The sequence below is a fragment of the Oncorhynchus gorbuscha genome, linkage group LG04 (genome assembly GCF_021184085.1).
Source record: "Oncorhynchus gorbuscha isolate QuinsamMale2020 ecotype Even-year linkage group LG04, OgorEven_v1.0, whole genome shotgun sequence".
Classification (NCBI taxonomy): Eukaryota; Metazoa; Chordata; class Actinopteri; order Salmoniformes; family Salmonidae; genus Oncorhynchus; species Oncorhynchus gorbuscha.
Genome location: NC_060176.1, coordinates 66,375,227 through 66,400,880, shown reverse-complemented (window position 1 = coordinate 66,400,880; position 25,654 = coordinate 66,375,227). Strand labels below are relative to the sequence as shown.

At 42.7% G+C, this 25,654-nt stretch overlaps 3 protein-coding genes across 5 annotated transcripts in view; 1 reads left to right on the top strand and 2 right to left on the bottom strand.

Moving 5' to 3' along the window:
- Positions 1-132: 132 nt before the first annotated feature.
- On the top strand, positions 133-11,184 carry rfk (riboflavin kinase). 2 transcript variants are annotated; one of them, XM_046347856.1, is made up of 4 exons: positions 133-1,409; positions 6,759-6,910; positions 7,820-7,928; positions 8,317-11,184. In XM_046347856.1, the coding sequence occupies exons 1-4, from the start codon at positions 1,328-1,330 to the stop codon at positions 8,466-8,468; spliced, it is 495 nt and encodes a 164-aa protein (XP_046203812.1). In that variant the 5' UTR covers positions 133-1,327; the 3' UTR covers positions 8,469-11,184. The 2 variants fall into 2 exon arrangements, with proteins under 2 accessions (XP_046203812.1, XP_046203813.1); XM_046347857.1 differs by having other exon boundaries at positions 147-1,409; positions 7,820-7,922.
- A 1,963-nt stretch (positions 11,185-13,147) lies between these two features.
- LOC124033038 (proprotein convertase subtilisin/kexin type 5-like) lies at positions 13,148-14,630 on the bottom strand (the record flags this gene model as incomplete). The annotated part of the gene is made up of 2 exons (XM_046344961.1): positions 13,148-14,167; positions 14,435-14,630. Coding segments are annotated over 2 exons (618 nt in total), but the record flags the coding sequence as incomplete, so codon positions are not given.
- pcsk5b (proprotein convertase subtilisin/kexin type 5b) overlaps positions 14,488-25,654 on the bottom strand; it is a 73,134-nt gene continuing 61,967 nt past the window's right edge. The window contains exons 22-36 of one of the 2 annotated variants that reach the window (XM_046347852.1): positions 24,697-24,833; positions 21,888-22,088; positions 21,275-21,343; positions 18,556-18,598; positions 18,317-18,462; positions 18,003-18,206; positions 17,777-17,860; positions 17,316-17,511; positions 16,862-17,076; positions 16,393-16,635; positions 16,018-16,251; positions 15,669-15,846; positions 15,256-15,473; positions 14,749-14,854; positions 14,488-14,630 (exon numbers count right to left, since the gene is read on the bottom strand). In XM_046347852.1, coding sequence (XP_046203808.1) covers positions 14,775-14,854; positions 15,256-15,473; positions 15,669-15,846; positions 16,018-16,251; positions 16,393-16,635; positions 16,862-17,076; positions 17,316-17,511; positions 17,777-17,860; positions 18,003-18,206; positions 18,317-18,462; positions 18,556-18,598; positions 21,275-21,343; positions 21,888-22,088; positions 24,697-24,833 — 2,248 coding nt within the window. In that variant the 3' untranslated portion in view covers positions 14,488-14,630; positions 14,749-14,774. Of the gene's footprint in view, positions 14,631-14,748; positions 14,855-15,255; positions 15,474-15,668; positions 15,847-16,017; positions 16,252-16,392; positions 16,636-16,861; positions 17,077-17,315; positions 17,512-17,776; positions 17,861-18,002; positions 18,207-18,316; positions 18,463-18,555; positions 18,599-20,946; positions 21,028-21,274; positions 21,344-21,887; positions 22,089-24,696; positions 24,834-25,654 lie in introns of those variants that run through there. The other variant, XR_006838583.1, reaches the window with a different exon arrangement.

Below are 25,654 nucleotides of genomic sequence, written 5' to 3'. Positions count from 1 at the left end.
CATATACACACCATCGCATTCAAAAGCACACGTGCACACACGTCTCCCCCAGTTTTATCATTGGAACATGATATAAAAACGATACCCCGGGGGCTTTAGGACCATGTGGATGCCTCCGAGAGGTTGGGTAGGCTGGAGTTTTTAACCGACTGGATTTTTAACCGACCCCCCCACACACACTTCTAAAACAAACATTTCGCCCCTGATCAAACGTACAGTTGGCCTTGCTGTTTTGATATTTGTTGTCCTGTGAGGGGATCTTGCAAGGGTTGGTGGCCTGGCTGTTGGGAGCTTGGGCCAGTGTCCGATAGTTCGCTGGTTCGGCTCCCTGTTTCGACTTGTTGGGAGATCTGTCGACGTGCCCTTGGGCAGGACGTTGACCCTGGATGCTTCTGTGGGTCACTCTTGGAGGGAGTCTGTTAGATGACTGAATGTAATGTAAATGTTAAGCGGCTTCACTGAAGGTTGATTGTATGTTTTAATCCATTAACAACCTTAAAAGAACAGACGACGATTCTTCTGTTTCACCACTCACGCAACCCTGTCTGCGTCACACCAAACGAGGAGCATCACGAACTAATGCAGTATGACATTAGTGAAAACCATGTTTCTACATTGCTTGCTGTTTGTGGTTTTAGGCTGGGTTTCTGTATAGCACTTTGTGACATCGGCTGATGCAAAAAGGGCTTTATAACTCAATTTGATTGATTCTCAGGGCAGACCTGGTTGTAGCTAGATACTGTATGTTTGAGTCACGTCGAGGACAATTATCTTAACCTGCCACGTTAATTCTCCTCACCTGCTACTAAAAAATAACATTTCCTGGTAAAAAAAAACGCCGACCTGCTCTGAGAACAGTCTTGGTTTCCCTGTCCAAACTCCAGTCCAGTTGGTGGCGGTGATGCACCTTAAAGTTGGTTGCCAACCGCCATATAAAATCCCCAGAAGAAGAATCGACCACAATCACAACTTCAAATAGGCTAGCTAGGTACTTGGCGGAAACGGGGGTAAAGATAAGTATATCAAGCTAACTTAGCATAGATAAGAGAATTGTTCTGTCATTTTCGGCGTTCAGCATTAAAGGGCGAACTGTTGTCCTTGCGCTGAGTAGGAATAGTCTATGTTGCTAGTTATCAGTGGTTAGCTCGCTAGCTGTCTTTCGAGGTCATTCTCGGCAGTGTGTATTGTTAGATAACGGTACAGAAATATTTTTTTAGAGACACTTTATAGGCTTGACTAGGTAGCTCGCCAACTAGTTATACAGCCCGCTAACCTTTTAGCTAACTAACGTTAACTGAAAGCCGTCCCCAGTTGGAAAGAAGGAGACATGAAGAGTCTTCCGTATTTCTCCCGAGGGGAAGTCGTTCGAGGATTCGGACGAGGAAGCAAAGAACTAGGGATTCCCACAGGTAACGACGTAGCTAACGTCCACATTAAAAATGATAGCTATCACCCAATATGTCTTAACGGTATGCTTCGATGCCATGTCGTTAGTTAACAAAATGTTTGGTTTATGATTGTGTGTTAACGTTACGCTTCACCGGCATAACGTTAACACTTTTGATAGCTAACTGCTTACCTGCTGCTGCTAGCAACATACGCGTTAGCCAACATTGGTTTGTGTTGTATCACGTGCTAGTTAACGTTAGTACTTTTAGCTAGGAATCTAGCAAATGTAATATTTTAGCTTCCTTTTGATTTGACTGAAGTATGATTCCCAACAGTAGTTAACGTTTGCTAGACAGCCGGGCTAACGTTAGCTGGCTGCAATGTCTGTGTCGCAAGCTACCGGTTACATAACTAGCTAGCTAACGTTAGTTAGCTTGCCATTCTTACCACACCGCTCGCAAAGCGATAAATGTCCTTATGTTATTCAATCATTGTAACCACACTGCTCTTGTGCGTGGCCAGTGGCTAAAATAGAAAAAACAGTTATGTGAAGTTAAACGCGGGGCAAGTTCGGCCTCTCCCATCTCCTCATTGGTGTTTAGGCGCATATACATGGGTGATGGAAAAAGAGCTGACATCCACACTCATGTCGATTGTAGTAATGCGCTGTATAAAGTCCAAATACGTTTTTTTTGTAAAGATACCTGAGGAAGGAGGAGAGATGACGAGAAACGAATTATTTTTACCGTTTTATCTGTGGATTAATTGTTGGAGTAAAGGACCTTGTGCTTTTCAGGTAACAACCCAATGTTTATATCCCAGGAAAAATGAGCTATCAACAACAGCAAGGTAAATTGCCATAAATGTTTAGTGCTTTTCGACCTGTCCCCAAATGAATGTAGTTGGTTCAGAGTTTGTTTTTATATCTCAACCTGTGTGTCCTGATTGATTTTGTTCACCCATACTAACAATGTGCGTGCGATGGCCCGGTTTGGTCAGCATGTTAGTTCATTGAGTGTATATAAACCAGAAAAAAACATTGAGTGGGCTGTCTCGCTGAAACAATGAAACCGAAGTCCATGCTCGAGTTACCCTACCTAGCTAAGTTATAACGTTATTGTTTTACTAGCTAGTGGTGGACTTGCCCGAAAGATATTTGACATGTTATATGTACAACGCACATTTGCTCGCTAATGTTATTTACTGTAGCCACAAACAGCTAACTACTGAAGCTGTGTTGATTGACCCATAGTTACAACAAAGATTTGTAGCACATAGTTGGATATTTAAGTTACATGCTGACCAGATCGCGCACAAATTGATTTTGTTAACCCACACCAGGCGCGACCATGACACGAATGTGGAAATATCAAAACAAACTCTGAACCAATTAGATTAATTTGGGGACAGGTCAAAAAGCATTAAACATTTATGGCAATTTAGCTAGCTAGCTTGCTGTTGCTAGCTAATTGGTCCTGGGATATAAACATTGGGTTGTTGTTTTACCTGAAATGCACACGGTTCTCTACTCTGACAATTAATCCACAGATAAAATGGTAAACCAAATTTGTCTCGTCATCTCTCCTTCCTTCAGGCCTCTTTTTCTTCTTTGGACTTTTATATGGAGGTTGGCAACCAACTTTATAACATTACTACAACCGACTGGAGTGTGGACCTCAGTTCATCTTTCAATCATCCACTGGTTATATGCTCCTAAAAACCAATGAGGAGATTTGAGAGGCAGGACTTGCAGCGTGTTGAGCTTCACAAGTAGAACACAGACGCTCGTGAGCAGTGTGGGTGCAATGATTGAATAACACGTATGTGTATATTTATTTTGCCACGTGAGCCGTGTGGACCACATGTTATGGAACGCCAACTGTGTGAAGTGCGTGTGTGCTATAACTCAATTCGCCTTTGCACTCCTAAACAATGCCTTTTTTTTGTACTTTAGCAAAGGGTGAAGTCAACAAACCTTATTCCACTCTTTTATACCACAGATGGCACAATGAGAGATATTTCACCGGATGTATAAATGTGAAGCATTCAGTTGGCTTTTCCACTCAGTACCAAATATGGTAGTTAGCAGAAGCCTAGTGGCCAGCAGTGGGAGAAGATGGAACAAGATAATTTACTCAAAGATGAAACATCTCATTACAGTTTTCTGTTCCCAAAACGACAATCTGTTACAGACAGAGTGAACTAAGTTGACAGGAGCGTTAAAAACAAAAGAGAGAATATAAATTGACAAATAAAACAAAAACTTGTTTCTCACAAGTGTAGCATAGATTGAGTTCTGCAAATCACATGTCCACTCCGACAATGAGGACAGTAAATTACCGTAATAATGATATAGTCAATGCATTAACATGAATTACCATAACCAAACAGTACAGATGAGAAATAATGGGAATTAATGGTAAATGTAGGCTACCACTGGTGATGTATGTAATGGGGAATTGATAGACACAGCTAACAATGCACACAATGAAATACCAACGAAATGGCGGGAGACGGCGCATTCTAGTCATAGTCATGCCTTGTGTATCTGAGTCACAATCCCCATATTCTTGGACCGTGGTATTTCCCGGCCTCCTCAATAGATTAGTCCAATGAGACTGGTACAAATCAGACTGGTGTCTCGTGTGCCATGAAAATAATAATCTACTTGTAACTGTGCAACCTAAAAAAAATAGTTTTCAATATAGACCCCTTTTGGCATACAGTATTTCATGTAAGGCACCCAGACCTTATGGAAGTTGCACAGTATACCCTTAATAAATCAAATCTAGTGATGCATAATTTTACATTTCTGCCATCCATTGTAGCATTTGTGGGAGGATAACCAACCTTGCAATTAATGGCAATGCATTTTTTAGCAGCTATCTTCTGATAAGTCTCCAGTATCAACATTCCCAAGCAAACAAAAACAAGGAGGGGGACAATCTAGACATGCAGAGATAAATAACATACTCTTTGCCAGAATTCAGCCAGCTTTCACAAGATCATAACATGCAAATATATGTCCCCTATGTTTACCACCTCCGGCAGAGGAATTATATTTCTGAGTGCATGATATTCAGTTTCACTGGCATATAGTACTGTGTTCTATGGATGGTCTTAAACTGCAGTAATTTACAGTTGAAGTTGGAAGTTTACATACACTTTAGCCAAATACATTTAAACTCAGTTTTTCACAATTCCTGACATTTAATCCTAGTCCTTTGCTGTTGTTCTGAGATTGGCACTTTTCGCACCAAAGTACGTTCATCTCTAGGAGATTGAACGTGTGTCCTTCCTGAGCGGTATGACTGCTGTGTGGTCTCATGGTGTTTATACTTGCGTACTATTGTTTGTACAGATAAACGTGGCACCTTCAGGTGTTTGGTTCATCCTTGGGAGCAATTTCCAAACTTGTGGAGGGCTACAATTTTCTTTTCTGATGTCTTGGCTGATTTGTTTTGATTTTCCCATCATGTCAAGCAAAGAAGCACTAAGTTTGAAGGTAAACCTTCACATGAGAACATATGAAAGCTGGTGGTTCCTTTTAACATGAGACTTCAATATTCCATGGTAAGAGGTTTTAGGTTGTAGTTAATATAGTATTTATAGGACTATTTGTCTCTATACCATGTGTATTTCATATACCTTTGACTATTGGATGTTCTTATAGGCACTTTAGTATTGCCAGTGTAACGGTATAGCTTCCGTCCCTCTCCTAGCCCCTACCTGGGCTCGAACCAGGAACTCCACGACAATAGCCACCCTCAAAGCAGCATTACCCATGCAGAGCAAAAGGAACAACTACTCCAAGTCTCAGAGCCAGTGGCATTTGAAACGCTATTAGCTCGCACCCCGCTAACTAGCTAGCCATTTCACATTGGTTACACCAGCCATTAGGCTGATAGGCTTGAAGTCATAAACAGCGCTGTGCTTGCGAAGAGCTACTGGCAAAACGCACAAAAGTGCTGTTTGAATGAATGCTTACGAGCCTGCTGCTGCCTGCCATCGCTCAGTCAGACTGCTCTATCAAATATCAAATCATAGACTTAATTATAATAAAACACAAAAATACGAGCCTTTGGTCATTAATATGGTCGAATCCAGAAACTATCATTTCGACAACAAAACATTTTATTTCAGTGAAATACGGAACCGTTGTGTATTTTATCCAACGGGTGGCATCCCGAAGTCTAAATATTCTTGTTACATTGTACAACCTTCAATGTTATGTCATAATTACGTAAAATTATGGCAAATTAGGTCGCAATGAGCCAGGCTGCCCAAACTGTTGCATATACCCTGATTCTGCGTGCAATGAACGCAAGAGAAGTGACACAATTTCACCTGGTTAATATTGCTTGCTAACCTGGATTTCCTTTAGCTAAATATGCAGGTTTAAAAATATATACTTCTGTGTATTGGTTTTAAGAAAGGCATTGGTGGTTAGGTACAGTCGTGCAACAATTGTGCTTTTTTTCCTTTTTTCCGCAAATGCGCTTTTGTTAAATCACCCCCTAGCGTTACATCGATTATATGCAACGCAGGACACGCTAGATAACTACACATGGTTTATGATATTACTAGTTTAACTAGTGATTATGATTGATTGTTTTTATTAGATAAGTTTAATGCTAGCTAGCAACTTACCTTGGATTCTACTGCATTTGCGTAACAGGCAGGCTCCTTGTGAAGTGCAATGAGAGGCAGGTGGTTAGAGTGTTGTCTAGTTAACTGTAAGGTTGCAAGATTGAATCCCAGAGCTGACAAGGAGAAAATCTGTCGTTCTGCCCCTGAACAAGGCAGTTAACCCACTGTTCCTAGGCTGTCATTGACAATAAGAATGTGTTCTTAACTGACTTGCCTAGTTAAATAAAGGTGTAAAAAAAAAGGTAAAATCAAGTGTCCAAAAATACCGATTTCCGATTGTTATGAAAACTTGAAATCGGCCCTAATTAATCGGCCATTCCGATTAATCGGGCGACCTCTAGATGGTAGGCTAACCCGTTTCTCTTGTATGTGACCGTAGCCAGTACAGCTGTTTTGGCTGAGGTTTTGGCTGAACACGTTGCTTCATTTTCAATGTCATTCATGGAAGCCTAAAGGGATACTGCTTCCAACATGAAATATGATAAAAGCGCCCTTACAAGGTCAGGCAGAAATGCATTTGATGGAATGCGATTGCTTGGTCAATAAGAATACTGTCAAGTTAAGACTATGCTGGTGAAGTCAACCTTACCCTTTTCAGACAAACATGGAAATACCTTTGTTGTCCTTTTTATTGAGTGGGTTAGTGATCAAATGGACACTCACTGCAGACACATCGGATTGATTGACTTAAATGTCCTTTTAATGTCTCTTCTGATCAGCCAACTTCCCAGACTCTGTGGTGGAGCACCTCCCTGGCGACATCAGCACAGGGATCTACTATGGCTGGGCATGCGTGGGCAGCGGAGACATCCACAAGATGGTGATGAGCATCGGCTGGAACCCCTACTACAAAAACACCAAGAAATCCATGGCAAGTGCAGCTTTCCCACCCATATAGTATATGTACAATTATTTAAGCCTATATACACTGGGTATACAATACATTAGGAACACCTTCCTAATATTGAGTTTCACCCCCTTTTGCTCTCAGAACAGCCTCAATTAGTTTTGGCATGGACTCTACAAGGTGTTGGGTGCTATTCAGATTGTCATGCTACCTTATACCATACTACCTTATACGGTATTATCCCGGTATGATGTCATACTACCTTATCTGGTATTATCCTGGTATATGTTATACCCATCTCAACACACATTGCCATAGGGTCGTCACTAGTTAACACAGCCACAAAGTCTAAATTGGCTAGCTTTTTAGACCTAATTTAAGGTTAGGGTTTAGACATGGGGTTAACAGTGTGGTGTTGGTTAGGTTTAAAATACATTTTCAATAGATATTGTAGAAATGAGCAGGGTTTAGCCATAATTATGACGGTGGTTTTGTTAACTAGTGATGACCCTGTCATAGACATTTTAGCGGAAGTAGTGCTGTGACTATGGCTTGTCAAAAACCTTTGTCAATACATAGGTTTGTGGACATTGGCATAAGATGACACTCACTGCGTTGGGGAATAAAAAGTAGCTTTATCTTTCAACCAGTGCACACATTGATTTTTAGGTATTTGTTTAAAAAGTGCAAAGATTGTCATTTATTATCATACCGCCGATATTTCAAAATGATTGTATACCTGCCCAACCCTAGTGTAAACATTCTTATTTGACTTGTATTGTTAGTGTGCTTTGTGGTGGATATGAAGACTGATTTCTGAAGAGAATCAGACTTGGTGGTAGTGTTGACTGCTTTGTTTTCCTTAGTATGTATGTTTATTGGGACTTGTAGTGGTCACGTGCTGATGGTTATTGATTCAGATGTCTATTGCAGGAGACTCATGTGATACACACATTTAAGGAAGATTTCTATGGACAGATCCTCAGTGTAGTCATGGTGGGCTACATCCGTCCAGAGAGGAGCTATGACTCGCTTGGTAAGAGTGAGTACTGGTGTACGTGTGTGAGATACAGTACCAGTCAAAAGTTTGGACACACCACCTCATTCAAGGGTTTTTCTTTATTTTTACTGTTTTCTACATTGTAGAATAATAGTGGAGACATCAAAACTATGAAATAACACATTAAATCATGTAGTAACTAAAAAAAGTGTTAAATATATTTGGATTTGTTTGAGATTCTTCAAAGTAGCCACCCTTTGCCTTGATGACAGCTTTGCACATGAGTAGGTGTCCAAACTTTTGACTGGTATTGTATATATCACACACACACATTCTGACACACACACACACACTTTCCCCCATCCGTGTACACACTGCAATCCTCAGAGACCTAAGGCAACACATTCTCACCTGTCTCTGTTTTTTGAAGATGCCCTCATAGCAGCAATCAACCATGACATTGAGGAGGCCAAGAGAAACCTAGAGCTCCCAGAACACCTCAAACTCAAAGAGGACAACTTCTTTAGAGCCACCGCCAGCACGTCCATGACAACGTCCAACAAGATCATGAATGGCCACTGACTTCTGAACAACTAATGGGCTCTCCTGTCTTTGCTCTGCTCTGTCTTTCTCTCTGTATTCACTACCACACCAATGGCCAATATGCTACTTATTCAGTCCTCTGTAGAGATTTTGTTTTGAGGATCAAATCTTTGTATCTGATCTGAAGCTACATTTAGACCATGGTCGTGTTCATTAGGGCACAATACCAAAAACCATTACAAACTTTTTCCAATGAAGAACAAGTTTCTTTGTCGGACAAGTTTGATGCCTAATGAACACGACCCAGTTAATGCAAGATAATGTGCAAGTGAATGTGATCTTTGTGTGTTGAGGGGGAACAAATTGTCTCTCGTCACAAGCCCTGTACCATCAAACCACTGCTAATAGAAATGAATGGTCATTTTGTATTGGTTTAGAATTGGAGTTTAGTCTCAGCTTTGCCGTCAAAGTTTATTCATCCTTTTCATATTCAGATGTATTAAAAATGTCTGCCTTGAAGCAGAGAAGTCCTCAACGTATATTGCATGTAATCTAGGCTAAATAATTTCATTATACACTTCGCTGAATTCAAGTGATTTATTTTATTTGATGTACAGTATGGCTAGTATTTATAATATATTACTGTTTTTGTAGACCAAATCTGTGAATGAGAGTATCTATTCCCTGTCTCTAACCCCTCAGATTTTGAGCTACATGGTTGGAGAAAATGTCAATGTAGCTTCAGCTTTCCGATGTCCTTGATCTGTATAGTTCCTCATTGGTCAAATCCAGCATTTTACCTCCCCACAAATGAGGGAAATATTATTTAAGTTTTGTGAGGGAGAAAATAACCAAATGGCCCCACTTAAGTGTCAAAGTTTCAACAATGTAGTTTTTACTGACTTAACCATGTTTGGACCCTAATTCAACTGAGATGAGCAATGATATGGTACAAGAGTAAGTCCAGGCCTCTGATTCTCTACAGATGCATGCATGTTTTTTTTTTTTGTCATTTTCTCAGAGGACAGAGGAGTGTTGAGAGCTTTATAGCTGCTGTAAATAGCCTAGTTGTTAAAAATAATTTGAGTTAATGTGATTTGAGATGTACTGTATTTAAGAGTCTCTAATATTGGCAGAGGAAAAAACATGGCTATTCATAATATATTACTGTTTTCGTAGACCGACTCTGGAAATAAGAGACTATATTCCTCTCAAAGATATCCTGGCCTTTTTATTGCAGCTGACCTTAAATTCCCTTTCATGCAGAAAATGTACTGTATGTAGTAAGCAGTTGATAGATGCCTATGTAAATCGATACAATGTCATATTGAACGCTATGCAAATGGCTGAGATAAGCATCTCACCTAGCACCTAAAAGTCCTTAGGGAAGGTTTCTGGTTAGAATAGTGACTCGGAGCACCAGTTGTAGAAGAGGGGACTAATTACTGTGTTCCCCAGACCTATACGCCTGACTGGTTGGCAGTACTGTGCCTTAATACCACATTTACACACATATTGTCACAGCCCATCAAATACAACATATAGGTTGTCTGACTAATCTGACTCTCCCTATCATCAGTTTGTTGTGGACAAGCACCAGGGAAGAGGATTGCTGAAACATGGCTTCTGCTACATGTATTATCTTAGCATCCAAACATGTAAAGATATTATAAGCAGTTATTCCATTAAACCAGTATACTTTTATCTTGTAACGCTAGCTATCACCATACTACTGTAGTAAAACATACAGTAAGCAAACACAACTCAAGAAGGGACATTTTGTTTGTCTCTGTTTTTCCCAGCTCCAGTTTTCAGCCTGTAATGGCATTACTCTGAAGACCAAGGTCTGGTTAATGAGGTCAGTGTACTCTGTGGTAATTGTATAAACAATACAAACCTCCCCAGACCATGAAGCAGCTCGTTTTGTAGCTGTGTTTTGATCGTTGTGCCCTTTATATACGTACTGTCAGAGATGTTCTATAAATCAGTGTAGCTAGAAGCTCTCATTGAACTATCCAAAAACATGGCTCATATTTCTGATCAAGTAGCCTATGCATTAGTGTTGGATTAGGTAACTACTCCTCGAAGGCATCTGGTAGTAATAGTGTTGTAGGGTTGCTCTCCAGTTTGGCACCGAACCACCACCCTCAGCCAACATATGATCTCATCACTAAACAAGGAAAACATTTAGCTCAGTTGAGACTGCTTAGTAGAATCAGACAATGTCATGAACCAGTGTCACCTGATTCTTCTCCACTTTTGTTCTTCCATTTGCATTCTGCTTTTGTTTGTTCCTTTATAAAGTGTGTGATGGCAGAATGTTAATTGTTCCCAAAATGTGTTTTAGCTGGATAGGCCTCCTTGTAAATCATTCAAATTCTTTCCAAGTAACTCTTGGATTTTCCAGACCTCCAGTACAAACTATTCTTTGTTATTTCAACTGTGAAGGCATACAGATTTGACTGTTCTTTTCTATGTAACAAAATCAGACCATGCAATGCTGTAATTGTTGACGAAGTAACATGTCCTGAGTTATAGTTTTGAATTAAAAAAATATGAGAATGCGTAACTGTGTATATTTGTCATCACAGTTAACCATGGGTCTGTGTTCAGGGGCCCATTGTGTGTGTTGGGCTCATTTTCAGAACCTTGCTGTATGATCCTGCTTGAAGTTGTATGGCTCTATTCAATCTATAAATCTGAAGCGATGCGGCTGGAATAGAGCCCTTTTTCTTATTAAACGTACAAAGATGCATGTCTCGTCTCACCCTCTCGTTGTTCACATTCAATCAGCTTTCAGTGCTATTGTATATTTTATGGTGGGGTAGGACATTTCTGATTCATTGGAAATTGGGTTGTTGCAAGTAGTTTCTTTCCAGGAATTACACTACATACAATGTTATTGAATATGGTTCCCTCAAATGCATAAAATATCACAACACAAGTAAATGTCTGGTTACATATGTGGCCTCGGAGGGCCATGAGACAACACACTGTATGTTTGGGATAGCCTACTCTGTCAATAACAAGGGACAAGAAGTATCAAAGCTGTGTCTGTTATTATCCATCAAATCTGTGTTTTCTTAGTCCTTGTCTCCTCAATTCCTCTGAAAGCTCTTTGGAGGAGGTCTCAGGGAGAGGCTGGATTTTCTCATCCAATGCACTTTGGCCCGATTCCAACCCGAGTTAAGTGCATAAATGGAATGTTAATCCCTTTTATGCACTTTTCTCTCTGTGTATTCTGACCTTGAACTTCAGCATGAGAAAATCATGCTATTCACCTGCTTATTGTTGTGGGTGGAGATTGAATACATTTTTTCGATATAAATAACAGCATTCTCCATGCACTGTAATTTACAAATTGATAGGTGCTATTGATAAGAGCTAGATAAATGAGTAATCCGTCTGGATAAAGGAATTGTAAATATAAATGACACGTGTTTAAGATATATTTTACCTTATAATCGCTGGAAACGTGAATCCAGTCATGACAATCAATTTAGCATATCAACTTTCCCATATTTTACACGTTAAAGTTTATATGCAGTGCCATTATGCAGAATAACAATTGTACTGCCTTTTAACTTGCAGGCGTGGGCACTCTCAAATGTCTTAATTATAGGTAACCCCAACTTTCTCTGTTTCCTATTTCTATCATGTTAAATACCCCAATCAGTATTGACTGATAGTAGGCCAAATAACATATTCAACTGCCAATTTACTGTAAGTTCCCTTCAGTTGGTATATAGTCTACATTTGTATATTTTATTATTTTCCCCTAACCCTACCACCCCTTCCCTAATTGGAGTAAACGAATGGACAACAATGGAAAAGCCTACATTATCATTCTATTTAATTACATTGTTTCGTTTACCTTACTTTTCTTCCTCTGTAAACGTTGTCACGGCAAGTATGTTGTTGTTGCTGAGGATCATTAGTAACAGTTGATAATATTTTTAAGAAGAGGTTATGGAGCGGAGCTCAGACCAAGGCGTAACAGTTTGAACTTGACACATGGCACAATGCTTGGCTGTGTCATCACACAGTTCCATAGTTAGTGCAGGTAACAGACAAGGGTATAGCCTACTAATGTACACTATTCTCCCTATTATAATTATATGTACACTAATCTTCCAACATTACAATGGGTTAAAGAACTGAATGTGGTAATTTTCAGAATTCATCAATATATTTCATATGGGAAGACTCTCCAAACTACTTTTTTTTATGATTCATACATACTCTCCCTAAAATTTGCCAAAATAATCTACAAAATCAGATACATTTTTTTATCTACCAGTTGGTGTTAAAATGTGTCTTTTATTGAACCCATTCTCTTACTGAACCCTGTCTTGATTGATTCTAGTCTGTGGACAAAATTCTAATTTAAATTACACCGTATTTAAAGGGATGGTTTAAGACAAATGTATTGAAAACCCTATTGAATAACTTCACAGGAAAATATGTTGGCCAGCAAGTGGGAGGGTTTTCAGTGGTTGAACGACATTTATACAACACGCAACCAAGCCTGTTATACCTACCCGTAAGGTAAGTCTGAATACCAACTACTGAGAATGAAGCAAGGTTTTAACAGCTAGTAAAGTTTTCAGCCACAGCCCATGTGTTATGTTGAAGTGACCCAACTGAAATACCTCAGTACATTTTTGTGTGTGTTAATCATTCATGACAATGACTCAGCAGAATTCCAGAAAACATTCTCACAGTAACTTCAACTTTATTCAAGTAAACATTGATTCACCTCAACAAAGAGAACATTTATCTTTCTGATTATTATAAATCAACACTACTCTTTCACATGCATGGGTTCCAAAAACTCAGGGAGATTAAGTATTTTTATGAGCTCCAATTCTATAATCAAAATAAGTGACATAAAAATATTTTCACCTCTATCTTACTGTCCCTTTAGCAGTGCATGAGTGAAACTGGATGAATCTCTCAGTGATGCGATCAGCCTCTGTCTCATTCGTCTCGCAATATTGATTACAAAGTGCTTGGACTTCAATAGTGAACTAAAATGACAAACTAACCCTTAGAAGTCCAAATAAAAACTCAAAAATGTCAAACCAACCTGCAAGTCTAAAATACAATGCACTATTTAAGAAATTCCCTCGAAGACCCTCATATTAAGCCCTACTACTGTGCCAAATATTTAGATCTGCACTATCGAGGTCAGGAAACATTTTAGAGGTGTTTGTGTGTAAACATCTTGGGATACGTCACTACTACAGAAGGTAATAAATATTGTATAAAAGTAGTGGGCACGCCTGAGGGTTTCTGGTTGTGTTTACATTCCTCTTATCTGAAGGAATAGCTCTCGTCGTCATAATCCATCTCAATGTCCTCGTCTTCCTCCAGGAGTCCATACTTAAACTTCCGATACACTGTACCATCCGGACCCATATACACAATATCTTCATCATCGTCATCTTCTTCCTCCTCGTCATCCTCAACGATGCGGTCACTGTAGTCGCCAATGGAGGAAGCGGGGTCTAAGTCTGACCCAGCCCAGCCCCCATTGGCGCCCAGCTTCTTGTAGCCATTGGCCTTCGTCTGGGGTAAACCAGCACCCGCTTTGGAGCGCAAGTGGAGGAACAGGAAAACAGCTGCACCCAGGGCTGACACCAGGAGCACGATGGCCAGGATGAAGACCTTGAGATGTCCCTCTGGCAGCTCCTCGATGCCCAGGAACACAAAGTTCACCCCAAAGACGCACTCCACTGGGGATGACACAGTGGGAGGTAAAGGGTCAAGGTTAGGGGTCAGTGAATAGTCACCACAGAAAGTATAGTGCTTTGATATTTATGTTGTAACTTGCAATATATATATTTTTTGCCAAGAGCACATTTGCTATACAACCACACAATACAGCATGGCTTAGACCTAGAGTCCAATTCAATCAAACCTGCATTTTGGTATTTAACCAGTAGCTCGCTTTCACATGGTCAAATAAACCATGGGAAAGTGCGAAGGGGGGCTTTGCTTACATTGTGATGCCCGGCAGTCACAACACTCTCGGGGGAGGGGGCTGCCGTCGTGTCTGGTCTCGTTGCCGCAACAGGACAGACAGCGGCCGTCGTCAGCTAGGAGCTGGCTGGCTGGGCACACAGTGCAGTTCCACTGACCAGGACCCTTACAGTCCAGACAGGACGGGTCACACTTCTCACACTGTGGATCCAAGCCCTAGAAACACACATACATGCACAGATGATCAGACTGGGATGTTGAATATTCCCAGTTATTTGGATAATTACTGATCTTTAGCACCAGAACTGGAGAAGGAGGCCGTAGAGGGAGTTACCCAAATAGCTGAAGCAGCGTAAAGTCCTACGAGACAGGAGAGTCACATATCCCTCCAAAAAACCTGAAGCCCTCGAAGCACGACTTACAGAACAGGGCTCCCTCATCTGCAAACAGAGAACAGAGGGAGGAACTCAACATTGTCATACTTACTAAGAAGTCAGTAGTACAGCATTCAATATGGCACACCGTTTGTAATGCTACATTTAGTGAAAAACAGGAATTCTGTGACACAAATTCAACATACTCACCACCTTTTCTGGACGATCAAATGACCTTCCTACTCAACAAAGTCAATGCTGCTCGGCTCACATTACCATCACTACATCCTAGTAACTTTCAAGTCTGAGCTTTTACTAGATTTAAGTGATATCCATGCAAACCAGTGCAGCAGTTGATATTGCTATTCAGGTGATGCAAGTAAAGTGAGTTGATCCTTGCTACTTGTGTCCCTAGGTTGCGTCTCTCCCTTATTGCAAGTTGAGCGCAAGTTCCATTTGGCCTTTACCTTCGCAGGTCTTGCAGGTGGGGTGGCACTTGCGGCAGATTTTGGCTCTGGTGTCAGGGAAGTAGTTTGTGGGGCACGTCTGGAGGCATTGGCCCGACTGCTTCAGGTAGAGGTACCCATCACGGCAGTTCAGGCAGTCCCCACTGCCCCTACCCCTGCACTTGTTACACGACGGGTCACACCGGTCGCAAGTCCAGGTGATGGTATTACCGAAGTGACTTACAGAAAGAGAGAGACGTAAAGAACTTGTGACGGTTCATCACAAACGGTGAAGATGCCTGTTTCTGCTCACCTGCCAACTCCTTTTCCCACAAAAAAAGCAGAAACAGACTGGCACCCAGGGTTAAACTTGTCTGTAACTTATAAGTGATGATTGGCTCTTCAGACTTCACTGATGTGCGTGCATCTCCTACCTGTCACCACAGGTCTCGACACAGCTGCGTCCCTGTTTGAACAGGCTGGGTTTACACGCTGCACACTGGACACTGTGGCGTCCCACACACGACACACAGCTGAAGTGACATCGCTCGCACACACGCTCGTCCCCATCACCATAGAAACCCACCGGACACTCATTCACACAGGTGTTGTCTGACGAGCACAGAAAAAACAACACGGTTAGAGGAAGAACACACATCATATCATCACAGAACAACTGAGTCATGGTCATTACAAACAAAACCATAAGAAAACAGACAGAAACAGGGAGAGACTACTTGGACATGTTCATTAATTGTAAGTCAGTGCTGATGGGTGACTCACTGAGCAGGAAGGTCTGCGGGTTGCAGCTGAGACAGTGCTCCTTGGTGGGCCCTGAGCAGCGGTGGCAGAGGGGGTGGCAGGTCTGGCAGTCGCCCTCCTCATCTTTGTAGGAGCGCAGGGAGCACTGGCTATAGAAGACACAGTGGCCACTGGCGTCCTTTCGCATGTTGGGCCCACAGCTGAGGCAGGACGAGGGCTCGGGACCTGAGCAGGTGTGACACGACCTGTCGCAGTCTGAGAGACAGACGTCACATCTGTCAGACACAGCCTATCCGTTAGACACAGCACTATCACTTCACAAAATAAATGCCTCCTATGGTAGGTCATGAGACGTTCCAATTATGTTAAAATGAGTTGTGTGTATAATCCCAGTACCCTGGCACTCGAAGGTGGCTACGTTGTGGTAAGTGTCTGAGGGACACTGGGACAGGCACTCCCCGTTGTAGCGCACAGCCGCGGGGTGCCTGCACATATCACAGTCGTCTGAGTCAGGCCCGTCACACGACGCACAGTCGGTGTGACAACGCACACACTCCTTCTGCTCCTCGCTGGGGAAGAAGCCCTCTGGGCAGTCATCTACACACTGGTCCTTATGTAGGAAGTAGTAGTCCTCACACTCTGGTGCAGAGACACAGGAAGAGAGAGAATGCTAAACACAGATATAAAATGACTCCTATTGATACACTTAATATGGCCGCCATACTGAAAGTCATGATTTTTTTATGGCTGAATAGAGGAGATTAGAAAGAAAGTGTATCTTTTCGTACTGTGGCTGACGTCCCCGTCCCCGCCACCCCCTTTTACCCTGACCCCTCCACCTCTGCTCCCCGTGCAGCAGCCTTACCCTTACACAGGCCATCCTGGCTACACTCTATGCAGTCGGGTGGACAGCGTAGACACTCTCGCTCATTGGGGTAATGCCCTTCGGGACAGTGCCCTCTGCAAGAGTGCTCCAGGAGCAAGTACTGGGTCTCACAGCTCAGGCAGTGGGTGGCGTTCCCCAGGCAGGAGGCACACTCTGGTGCACAGGGCTGGCACTCGCCCCCCTTAGGGTAACCCCTGCACATAGGACAGGGGGGGAGAGGTGAAGGGGGTTTTACGGAACTGGACATGACTGCAAGTGGGGAGAAAACTATTCTGATGACATGATTACAACAACAAAAAAGACACCTACAGCATTCTAGTTGGAGCGTGTGTGTAAAAGTGTTCTGTGTGTGTATATGCATATGTGAAAGTCACAGATCAGTTTCAGGGGGAAGGGATGGAAAAATGGGGAAAGATTGATGAGTAGATCTGACCTCTGGCACTCGGGAACACACTGGTCGCCCTGCAGGTAGAGGTGTGTGTGTCCAGTCCGGCACCTCTGGCACTGATGGGCACCCTGGCACAGAACACAGCCTGGCAGACAGTCGTCACAGTGGCCCGACGTGGAATTGCCGAAAGTACCAGACGGGCACTTTGCCACACACGCCTGGCGGGCCATCAGAAAGTGCTCTACAGAGCCAGACAAGCATGCAGGTGTCACCCTACGCCACGGTTGGATTATTCTTCAATAAAGTCTAGTATTTTCTAAATGGAAAGTGTCACGCTTCACCTTCACAATGGAAGCACACCAAAAAATACAGTAAAGATGACTTAAGAATGACTAAAACAGGTGAAAGCAGATCAATTACACAAGCAAACTCTGGCAACTACCCCAGGCCGAGGATAGAGGAGAACACAGCACTCAGATACTAAATACCATGTACTCAACTCTTACCTGTGTCACAGGTGTTACACTGTTCCCTCCCAGAGCCTGCGCATGTCTTACAGCTGGAGTGGCACTGCTCACATTCCCCCTGACCTGAGCAAATATTTATTCAAATAGTGAGACTATATTGCACTAGACAACCTTGGCAGGGACCAGATTTGGCCCACCAGTTGCACACCCCTGAACTTATATGAAATGTTAGTTAAGTAAGTATGAAGGTCAGATGAGGCCTTACTGTTGAGGAAATGTTTGTCAGGGCAGGAAGCGGAGTGGTTGTCCACACACTCTCCGTCCTTCAGAGTGAAGTCATCCTCACATGAGTCACAGTCGTCATAGTTGGGCCCTCCGCACGTCCGACACATACGATGACATGGTTCGCATTCCTGACTCTCCTCGTCGACAAAGAAACCCTCCTTACACTGCTCCACACACTCTCCGTCTGGAGACACACACACTCGTTTAATAATCAATGACATAAAGTGTGTGTTTTACCAACTGACTCAGTGGCACAACCCAGAGTTGAAATATCAACTGAATGAAAGGTCCTACCTGAAACATAGAAGCCCTCCTCACACCAGTAGCACTGGGACTGATCACAGTTGGCACAGTGGCTGTCTTCACACTTGGCACATGTCATGGTATCAATAACACTGTAGGTCCTGTCTGGGCAGCTCATGTGGCAATCAGGCCCGAACCTCCACAAAGACAGAGAGGTGAGCCACAGCACAATATCTCTACAGGCTGCAGTGGAACTGTAAGAAAGATGACTCAACAAGAAATTAACTTACTGATAGTACTCCTTTGCACAGGTGACACATTGCTTGGGGTTTTCTGTATGGAGGAAAGGATTGGTGTCAATCATTCATCCAAAAGTCAGGTTCACTGTCCATCTCATTCCTCACCCTGGCAGTTACTGGGTGCATCTCAATAATGTGGTGGATTCCACTATCAGTCTTCTATTCATAATCTGCACTGAGCCGAAAACATTAGGCCAGGTAAAGGCAATATGGTGGATAAGAAACTTCCTGTGAATTTGCTCTCACCTGTCCAGTTTTTCACATCAGTGAATGTGAAGGCAAGAAGACGAAGAGAGGAAGCCACTCCACACGATTAAGACATAACCAACAGCTATCATTTGAAAGGTTCCCTTTTCATGCCAGCAGATGGCAGCCTAGCATCAGACCAGGCTGTCGCCACTCCTACACCTATCTGCCCACTGTGGGGATGAATGGGATCCACTTGAACATATCAATGCAGCCTAATCCAATCCAAACTATTCTTTCCACATTTCATATGTGGAGTTCACCAAGGTCAAACTAATCACAACCAGCTCAACCCACAGATATCACAATAAAAGCAGAGACCCCTTTATGAGTTCATCTGTCTCAGGACTGTTGCAATTTAAAGGACTAGATGGGGCAATGTAAGAACAGGGCGTACAGTCATATTTACTGACCCTAATCAAGACTATTAATGACAACCACTAACCAAAACCATCCAAACTAATTCCCCTCCAAACCATCAGAGTTGTCCAGGAAACGCCTATCCCTGTCATCCCCTCAGCTCTCAGCAGCCAAAACATCCCAAGGGGAAAGACAGGAGCAACAAAAGCTCATTCTTCAGCTGTGCCCCATGGGGCATTCCTGGGAGACTCTTCCCCCAGCGCAGCACCACGCAGCTACATGGCTAGGCTAGCCCAGCCCAGGCCTCCCAGCACCCACAAGCCTCTACCTGCGAGAACAATTACTAAGAGAAAGAGCGGAGGGGAGAGACAGAGAGAGAAAGACAGGAGAGCAAAGAGCCGGAAATCAGGCCTTCAGGCCCTGTCTATTTCACATCAGGGGAAAAAACACCTCATATAAATATTCATGGGGCATGCCAAGATGAAAACTTCCACAGCTTTTCAAAACATTACACACACATACACACAGACACACATCCACACACACGTGATATGGCACATTCAGTAAAAGTCACACAAACACAAGCTACATAATCAAAGTCTCTGTGGGGTTGGTTAGTCGATCCCTCTGGGGAACAAGGGAGATGAAGTTTACAAGAGACCCAAAAGACTTCATTATGTGACTCCCGTTTCAGGTGCTATCGCCCCTTACAGAGCGGGCTGGGAATAGAATACAGAAATAGACTACAGTACTGTGCGCTCTGCTCTACAAGGTGTATGGAGTGTTTTTTAAGTGATGAAGACAACTGTGTCCTGGGGGAAGGAGTTAGTGACAGACATCGGGGAGAGAAATTGTGTGGAGATTTAAGTACAGAGAGGGGTCGTATCATGCTCAGTCAGGCTGTAAGGGGTCTTATCTTTCTCAGTCAGGCTGTTAGGGATCTTATCATGCTCTGTCAAACTGTAAGGGGTCTTATCATGCTCAGTCAGGCTGTAAGGGGTCTTATCATGCTCTGTCAGGCTGTAAGGGGTCTTATCATGCTCTGTCAGGCTGTAAGGGATCTTATCATGCTCTGTCAGGCTGTAAGGGGTCTTATCATGCTCTGTCAGGCTGTAAGGGGTCGTATCATGCTCAGTCAGGCTGTAAGGGATCTTATCATGCTCTGTCAGGCTGTAAGGGAACTTATCTTGCTCAGTCAGGCTGTAAGGGATCTTATCATGCTCTGTCAGGCTGTAAGGGGTCTTATCATGCTCTGTCAGGCTGTAAGGGGTATTACCATGCTCAGTCAGGCTGTAAGGGATCTTATCTTGCTCAGTCAGGCTGTAAGGGATCTTATCATGCTCTGTCAGGCTGTAAGGGGTCTTATCCTGCTCTGTCAGGCTGTAAGGGATCTTATCATGATCTGTCAGGCTGTAAGGGATCTTATCATGCTCTGTCAGGCTGTAAGGGGTCTTATCATGCTATGTCAGCCTGTAAGGGATCTTATCATAATCTGTCAGGCTGTAAGGGGTCTTATCATGCTCTGTCAGGCTGTAAGGGGTCTTATCATGCTCAGTCAGGCTGTAAGGGGTCTTATCATGCTCAGTCAGGCTGTAAGGGGTCTTATCATGCTTGGTCAGGCTGTAAGGGGTCTTGAAGGGGTCTACATGCACTTGGTTTTTAGCGCCACACTGATTGCTCACTTAATCTCCGACATTTTAGCCGATGGCATCGCGTTCCCGGAACAATAATCTCAAAGTCTGTTGCTTGTCTTTTAATTCTGAGGAATATAATTACCAGAATTGGGGAGGCGGGATGGTGAGGAAAGACATTCCGCCCACGATGAATAACATCTTGCGTGGGCCTGTTAAGATTTGACTGAACAAAACAGAATAATGCTGATGATGCATACCTGGTGTTCAGTTAGGGTACAGGAAATGAACATGAGCAGGTTCCCATAAGAAGGTTTTGGCAGTCTGATAGGATCTAAGATGATCAGTATTAATGTAAAACTTCTAAGTATTAGTCGAAGGACTTGGGGGGGGGATCTGAGGCAGTCTAGTGGAGTCTGTAGTGGGGTTTGAAAGTAGATTGTCTTGGACTTTCGTGACAAGTGTATACTTACTCTGTAGACATTTCTTACATCCCTCCTCACAGGGCAGACAATCCTCATACTCTGGGTCCTCCACCTCACCTGTAGGATAGGTACATCATACATACATCACACACATTAAAGACTAATGGATCTATCAACACTGACACCACAGCAGCCATTCAATACATTTCTTTAAACTTTGCTAGTGTGGATATTGGAGTCATACACACTCATTGGACTACCAGACGCATAGTTACATTCATACCAATGCTACCTATTACCATCGCTGGATGGGAGACAGAGGTGAGATTGGGGTGTGGCAGCTTTACAGCAGCACTGAGAGGGGAAGGTGTTATATGCAAAGTGTTCTGAGGACTGAGCTGTGGCAGGCTGCAGGGCCATGCAGGGGATCAGTTCGGACAAGTCTGACACATATGATAAAACTTTATTTTCCTCCTCCCCTCTCTCTCTTTTTAGCAGTTTTCAATCATGTCTCCCTCTCAAACATTCTCTGTCTCAGACTCAATCTTTGAATAAAGGGGAAAAAAAACGGTAGTGTGGTAGAGCACAGAGGACAAAAGGAGATGAGAAGGGGGGGGGGGGAGAAGAGAACAAGTTGTGTGTACTTGGTGGGGTGTCTCACCTTCGCCACACTCCAGTGGGACACACAGTCCGTCTCGGGGGTAGTGGGAGGGGCTGCAGTGGAGGCAGCGGTCGACGTCGGTGCACACAGTGCAGTTGATGGAGCACACCTCACACCGCTTCCGCCAGGAATGGAAGAAGCCCTCTGGACACACGTCACGACACTCCCCTCTATAGTGGTACCTGTCTGTCTGGAACTTGTCTTGGCCAGGCAGAGAGACAGACACAGTCAGTTTCATTGGCAAAAACACCAGTACAAACACACAGACAGTGAGTCAATGGATGAAACAGACAAAGACCTACTAAGATCGTAATGTTGCTGCATTGAACTTTGTCATTTCCTTTATCTTCAAACGATTCAGACAGGAAATACACAGCTTCGTAGCAGTACATCCTAAAACAGCTCCCTGGGCGCCTAGTGTGGCAGCCCCCTGCAACTCTCTAAAACCTCTATACTGTATGTATGTGTCTTTTGTAACCCCGGCGCGTTTTGGACTTCTAATCCCTTTTAAACATTGTGAGCTACAGACTCCTGGGTTGCACCATTGAATTTGTCTATATATTCTGCATCCATAGAAACCAACCATTAGTCTGTGTATCATGGACGGGGACTGAAGTAGAGCAGTGTTTGTGAAACAAGTGCGAATCCTGAAGGAGCCCGGGCCCGGTCTTTTAACAAACATATCTCTAGAGTGCTAATGGTTCGAGTAACAAACTATTAAAAGCAATCTATTAAAGCTGAGACTCTCACGAAGACGCTCATGTGACATGTTTTGCTCTTACGACACTCACAATTTACACAACAGTCATTATAATGTAAGGGGTACTTCGACATAGAAGATCATAGTACATCCCTGGACATAGTGTATGTAACACTGTAATAAACTCACATAGGCCTCCCGAGTGGAACAGCAGTTTAAGGCACTGCATCGCAGTGCTAGAGGCGTCACTACAGACCTGGGTTCGATCCCGGGCTGTATCACAACCAGCCTTGATTGGGAGTCCCATGGGGCGGCACACAAATGGCCCAGCGTCGTCGGGTTAGGGGAGGGTTTGGTCGGGGGACTTCACTTAGCTCCTCACACTCTAGCGACTCCTTGTGGCGGGCAGGGCACCTGCAGTGTGTTTCCTCCGGCACATTGGTGCGGCTGGCTTCCGTGTAAAGTGAGCGGTTGTTAAGAAGCACGGTTTAGCGGGTCATCTTTCGTAGGACACATGACTCGAGCCTGTTGGGGAGTTTCAGCGATGAGACAAGATCAAAATTGGGGAGGAAAAGAGGGTAAAAAAATATATAAACACCTACTTATTCAAGGTTTGAGTAGGTGTGTCCAAACTTTTGACTGGTACTGTATATATAACATTTAAAATAAAAAAATAATAAAAAACTCTCATAGTTGCTTTTACAAACTCCACACAGTTGTCACTGACTAGTTAGATATATATTTCCCAGTGAGAAAACTATTTCTGTACTTACAGCATTCACATCAATTCATTTTTGCTGGGGTCTCGGGACATGTTGGATTAAAAGCGGCAGTCAAATTTTGGTTGGACCTTGTGTGCAATTGACCAATACAGTGATCTTAATATATTCCAATCAGCAGTAGGTTGAAAATTAAGGATCTTTCTCAATTACTTCAGCATTTCTCTTTCTAAGATTTATCCCACTTCCTTTATGCATCCCCCCTATTTCCCTCCTTTCTCCCCTGTCTTTCTTTACATCTCTACACTAGTCTAACAACACCTTTACTTGTTTCTCGGAGAGCAATCATACCAAACTCTAGCCTATATTAGTCAATTATGTGATGTCTCATTTAAAACATTCATTACTCCATTAGGAGTGAGATCATGTCAGTATTCTGAGGCAGTGGTTCCCAAACTGTGGGGCGCGCGAGGGGTCAACATGGGGGCACAGGGGTCCGGCTTTAGACTTACTCTTGAAAGTTGTAATAGTAGAATTCACAAGGTGCCATTTTGAAATTGGGTAGTGCATCATCAGTTCCTCTTGTCATGTTAGTCATTGCATACATTGGAAAGCTATTTATAACTTGAAATGTCCAGATCAACTAACCCATGACAGCTAACATTTTTTATAGCCCATTTCTTTGTTTTTTTAGCCCATAGATATTGCTGTCATTTTTTTGTCACTCAAATATCACATGAATAAACGTGGCAAAATGTATAGAAGTGCAAGAAAACCTCCTTTAAAACCGGAACATTTTCTTTGCACCCAATGACGTGTTGAATTGCAGAAAATAAGCTCTAAATCTGCTCAATTCTCTCCACCAACAAGAGGGGTGTAAACAGTTTGTGTCATGAACAGTGCTTGTGCCTGTAGAAACTGTTGTGGCGCGTGCGCAGTTGGGGCTCAGGATGTTCCCCAATGCCGGAAGCCCCCCTCCTCCAAGAGTGAAAAAGTTTGGGAACCCCTGTTCTGAGGTACTATGAATATAAGAGAACATCTTTGGAAAGCACATGAAATAGACACTGGGCCATGGAGTTATTGTTTTGTCTCCTCAAATTCCAGACAGACTGGTTTTAAACGGAAGCACATTTCTAACTAATTGAATGTGTCTGTGTGCACGTATTGATAGGGTGCCAGCTGCATAGAAATCTGGTGTTCATCTGCTCTCTATGCAGTCTGGCATGTGTGTCTTTCAGTCAGCCCTTTGTGTGGCTAGAGTCAGTATTACAGTGTTGACAGAGATAATACTTTCTGTCACACACTGTAAAAACAGAGCTATTACCATCGATATCATGTTCTCCATTGATGTTGTGGGTGCTTTATTATGACTAAGAACTGATGATTGTACCTTTGTCACAGCTTGTGCAGTTGTCAGGTCCTCCATCATCACACTCCTGGCAGGTGTGGTGGCACAGGTGGCACTGCCTCTCCATGGCATAGCGCCCCCCCTGGCACCGGATTACACACTGCCCATCTTCAAAATACCTGGGGGGTTTATGGTTGAGAACACACATCGCTTATGCACTGCTTTTCACGACTTTATTACATCAGTATAACATAATACATGTTAAGAATTGACATTTCATGTATAATTAATGTACACTATAGACAATATACACACATTATCTATGAGAACACTGCAAACAGGGCATTACTGCTACACAGAGCACTATAAAGGGTTGATGAATGTATTCATTGTAATAAATAGTATGAAGGTGTTCCATAAATACTTGGAGTGTTTTGATTGAAGGAGAACCAGAGTGGAAGAGTTAGTTGGACTTGATAAGGCAATGGCATAAAGTCAGCAAAGGTTATACATCCAAATCATGTTTTCTAACAGCTGTGATCCGATCTCTTCATTCATTCATAATAAGCTTGAATAATTCTGGTTGTAATAACACTCTATAACGTTTATGATGAGGTTATAGATTGTGATATATGCTGCATAATAGTTATCGTTACTCATTGTGTATCTATTATTACATGTTTTACTTTTCTATTATTTATCCATTGTCTTCCTCCCTGGATTGCTGGGAAGTGCCCGTAACTAAGAATTTCACTATTAGTCCACACCTGTTGTTTATGAAGCATGTTGACGAATCAAATCAGATTTTTGGATTAAAATCATATACACAGGTAATGTAAATGGTTACCTTGAATAGAATTTCAATAATATTGACATGGAAAGTCTTTTGTATCTACAAGGCATGATCACCATTCATTAATATGTTTATTTCATTTAGTTTTGTTGTGGCTTAATCTCGGTTACCCAGAAGTAAAATAATTGCGAAAATTGTCACTTCCCA

Coding starts and splice junctions, on each gene's coding strand:
- rfk (XM_046347856.1), top strand. CDS start 1,328: ATGAAGAGTCTTCCGTATTTCTCCCGAGGGGAAGTCGTTCGAGGATTC. Junction 1,410..6,758: donor AGAACTAGGGATTCCCACAG/GTAACGACGTAG, acceptor TCTTCTGATCAG/CCAACTTCCCAGACTCTGTG. Junction 7,929..8,316: donor CTATGACTCGCTTGGTAAGA/GTGAGTACTGGT, acceptor TGTTTTTTGAAG/ATGCCCTCATAGCAGCAATC.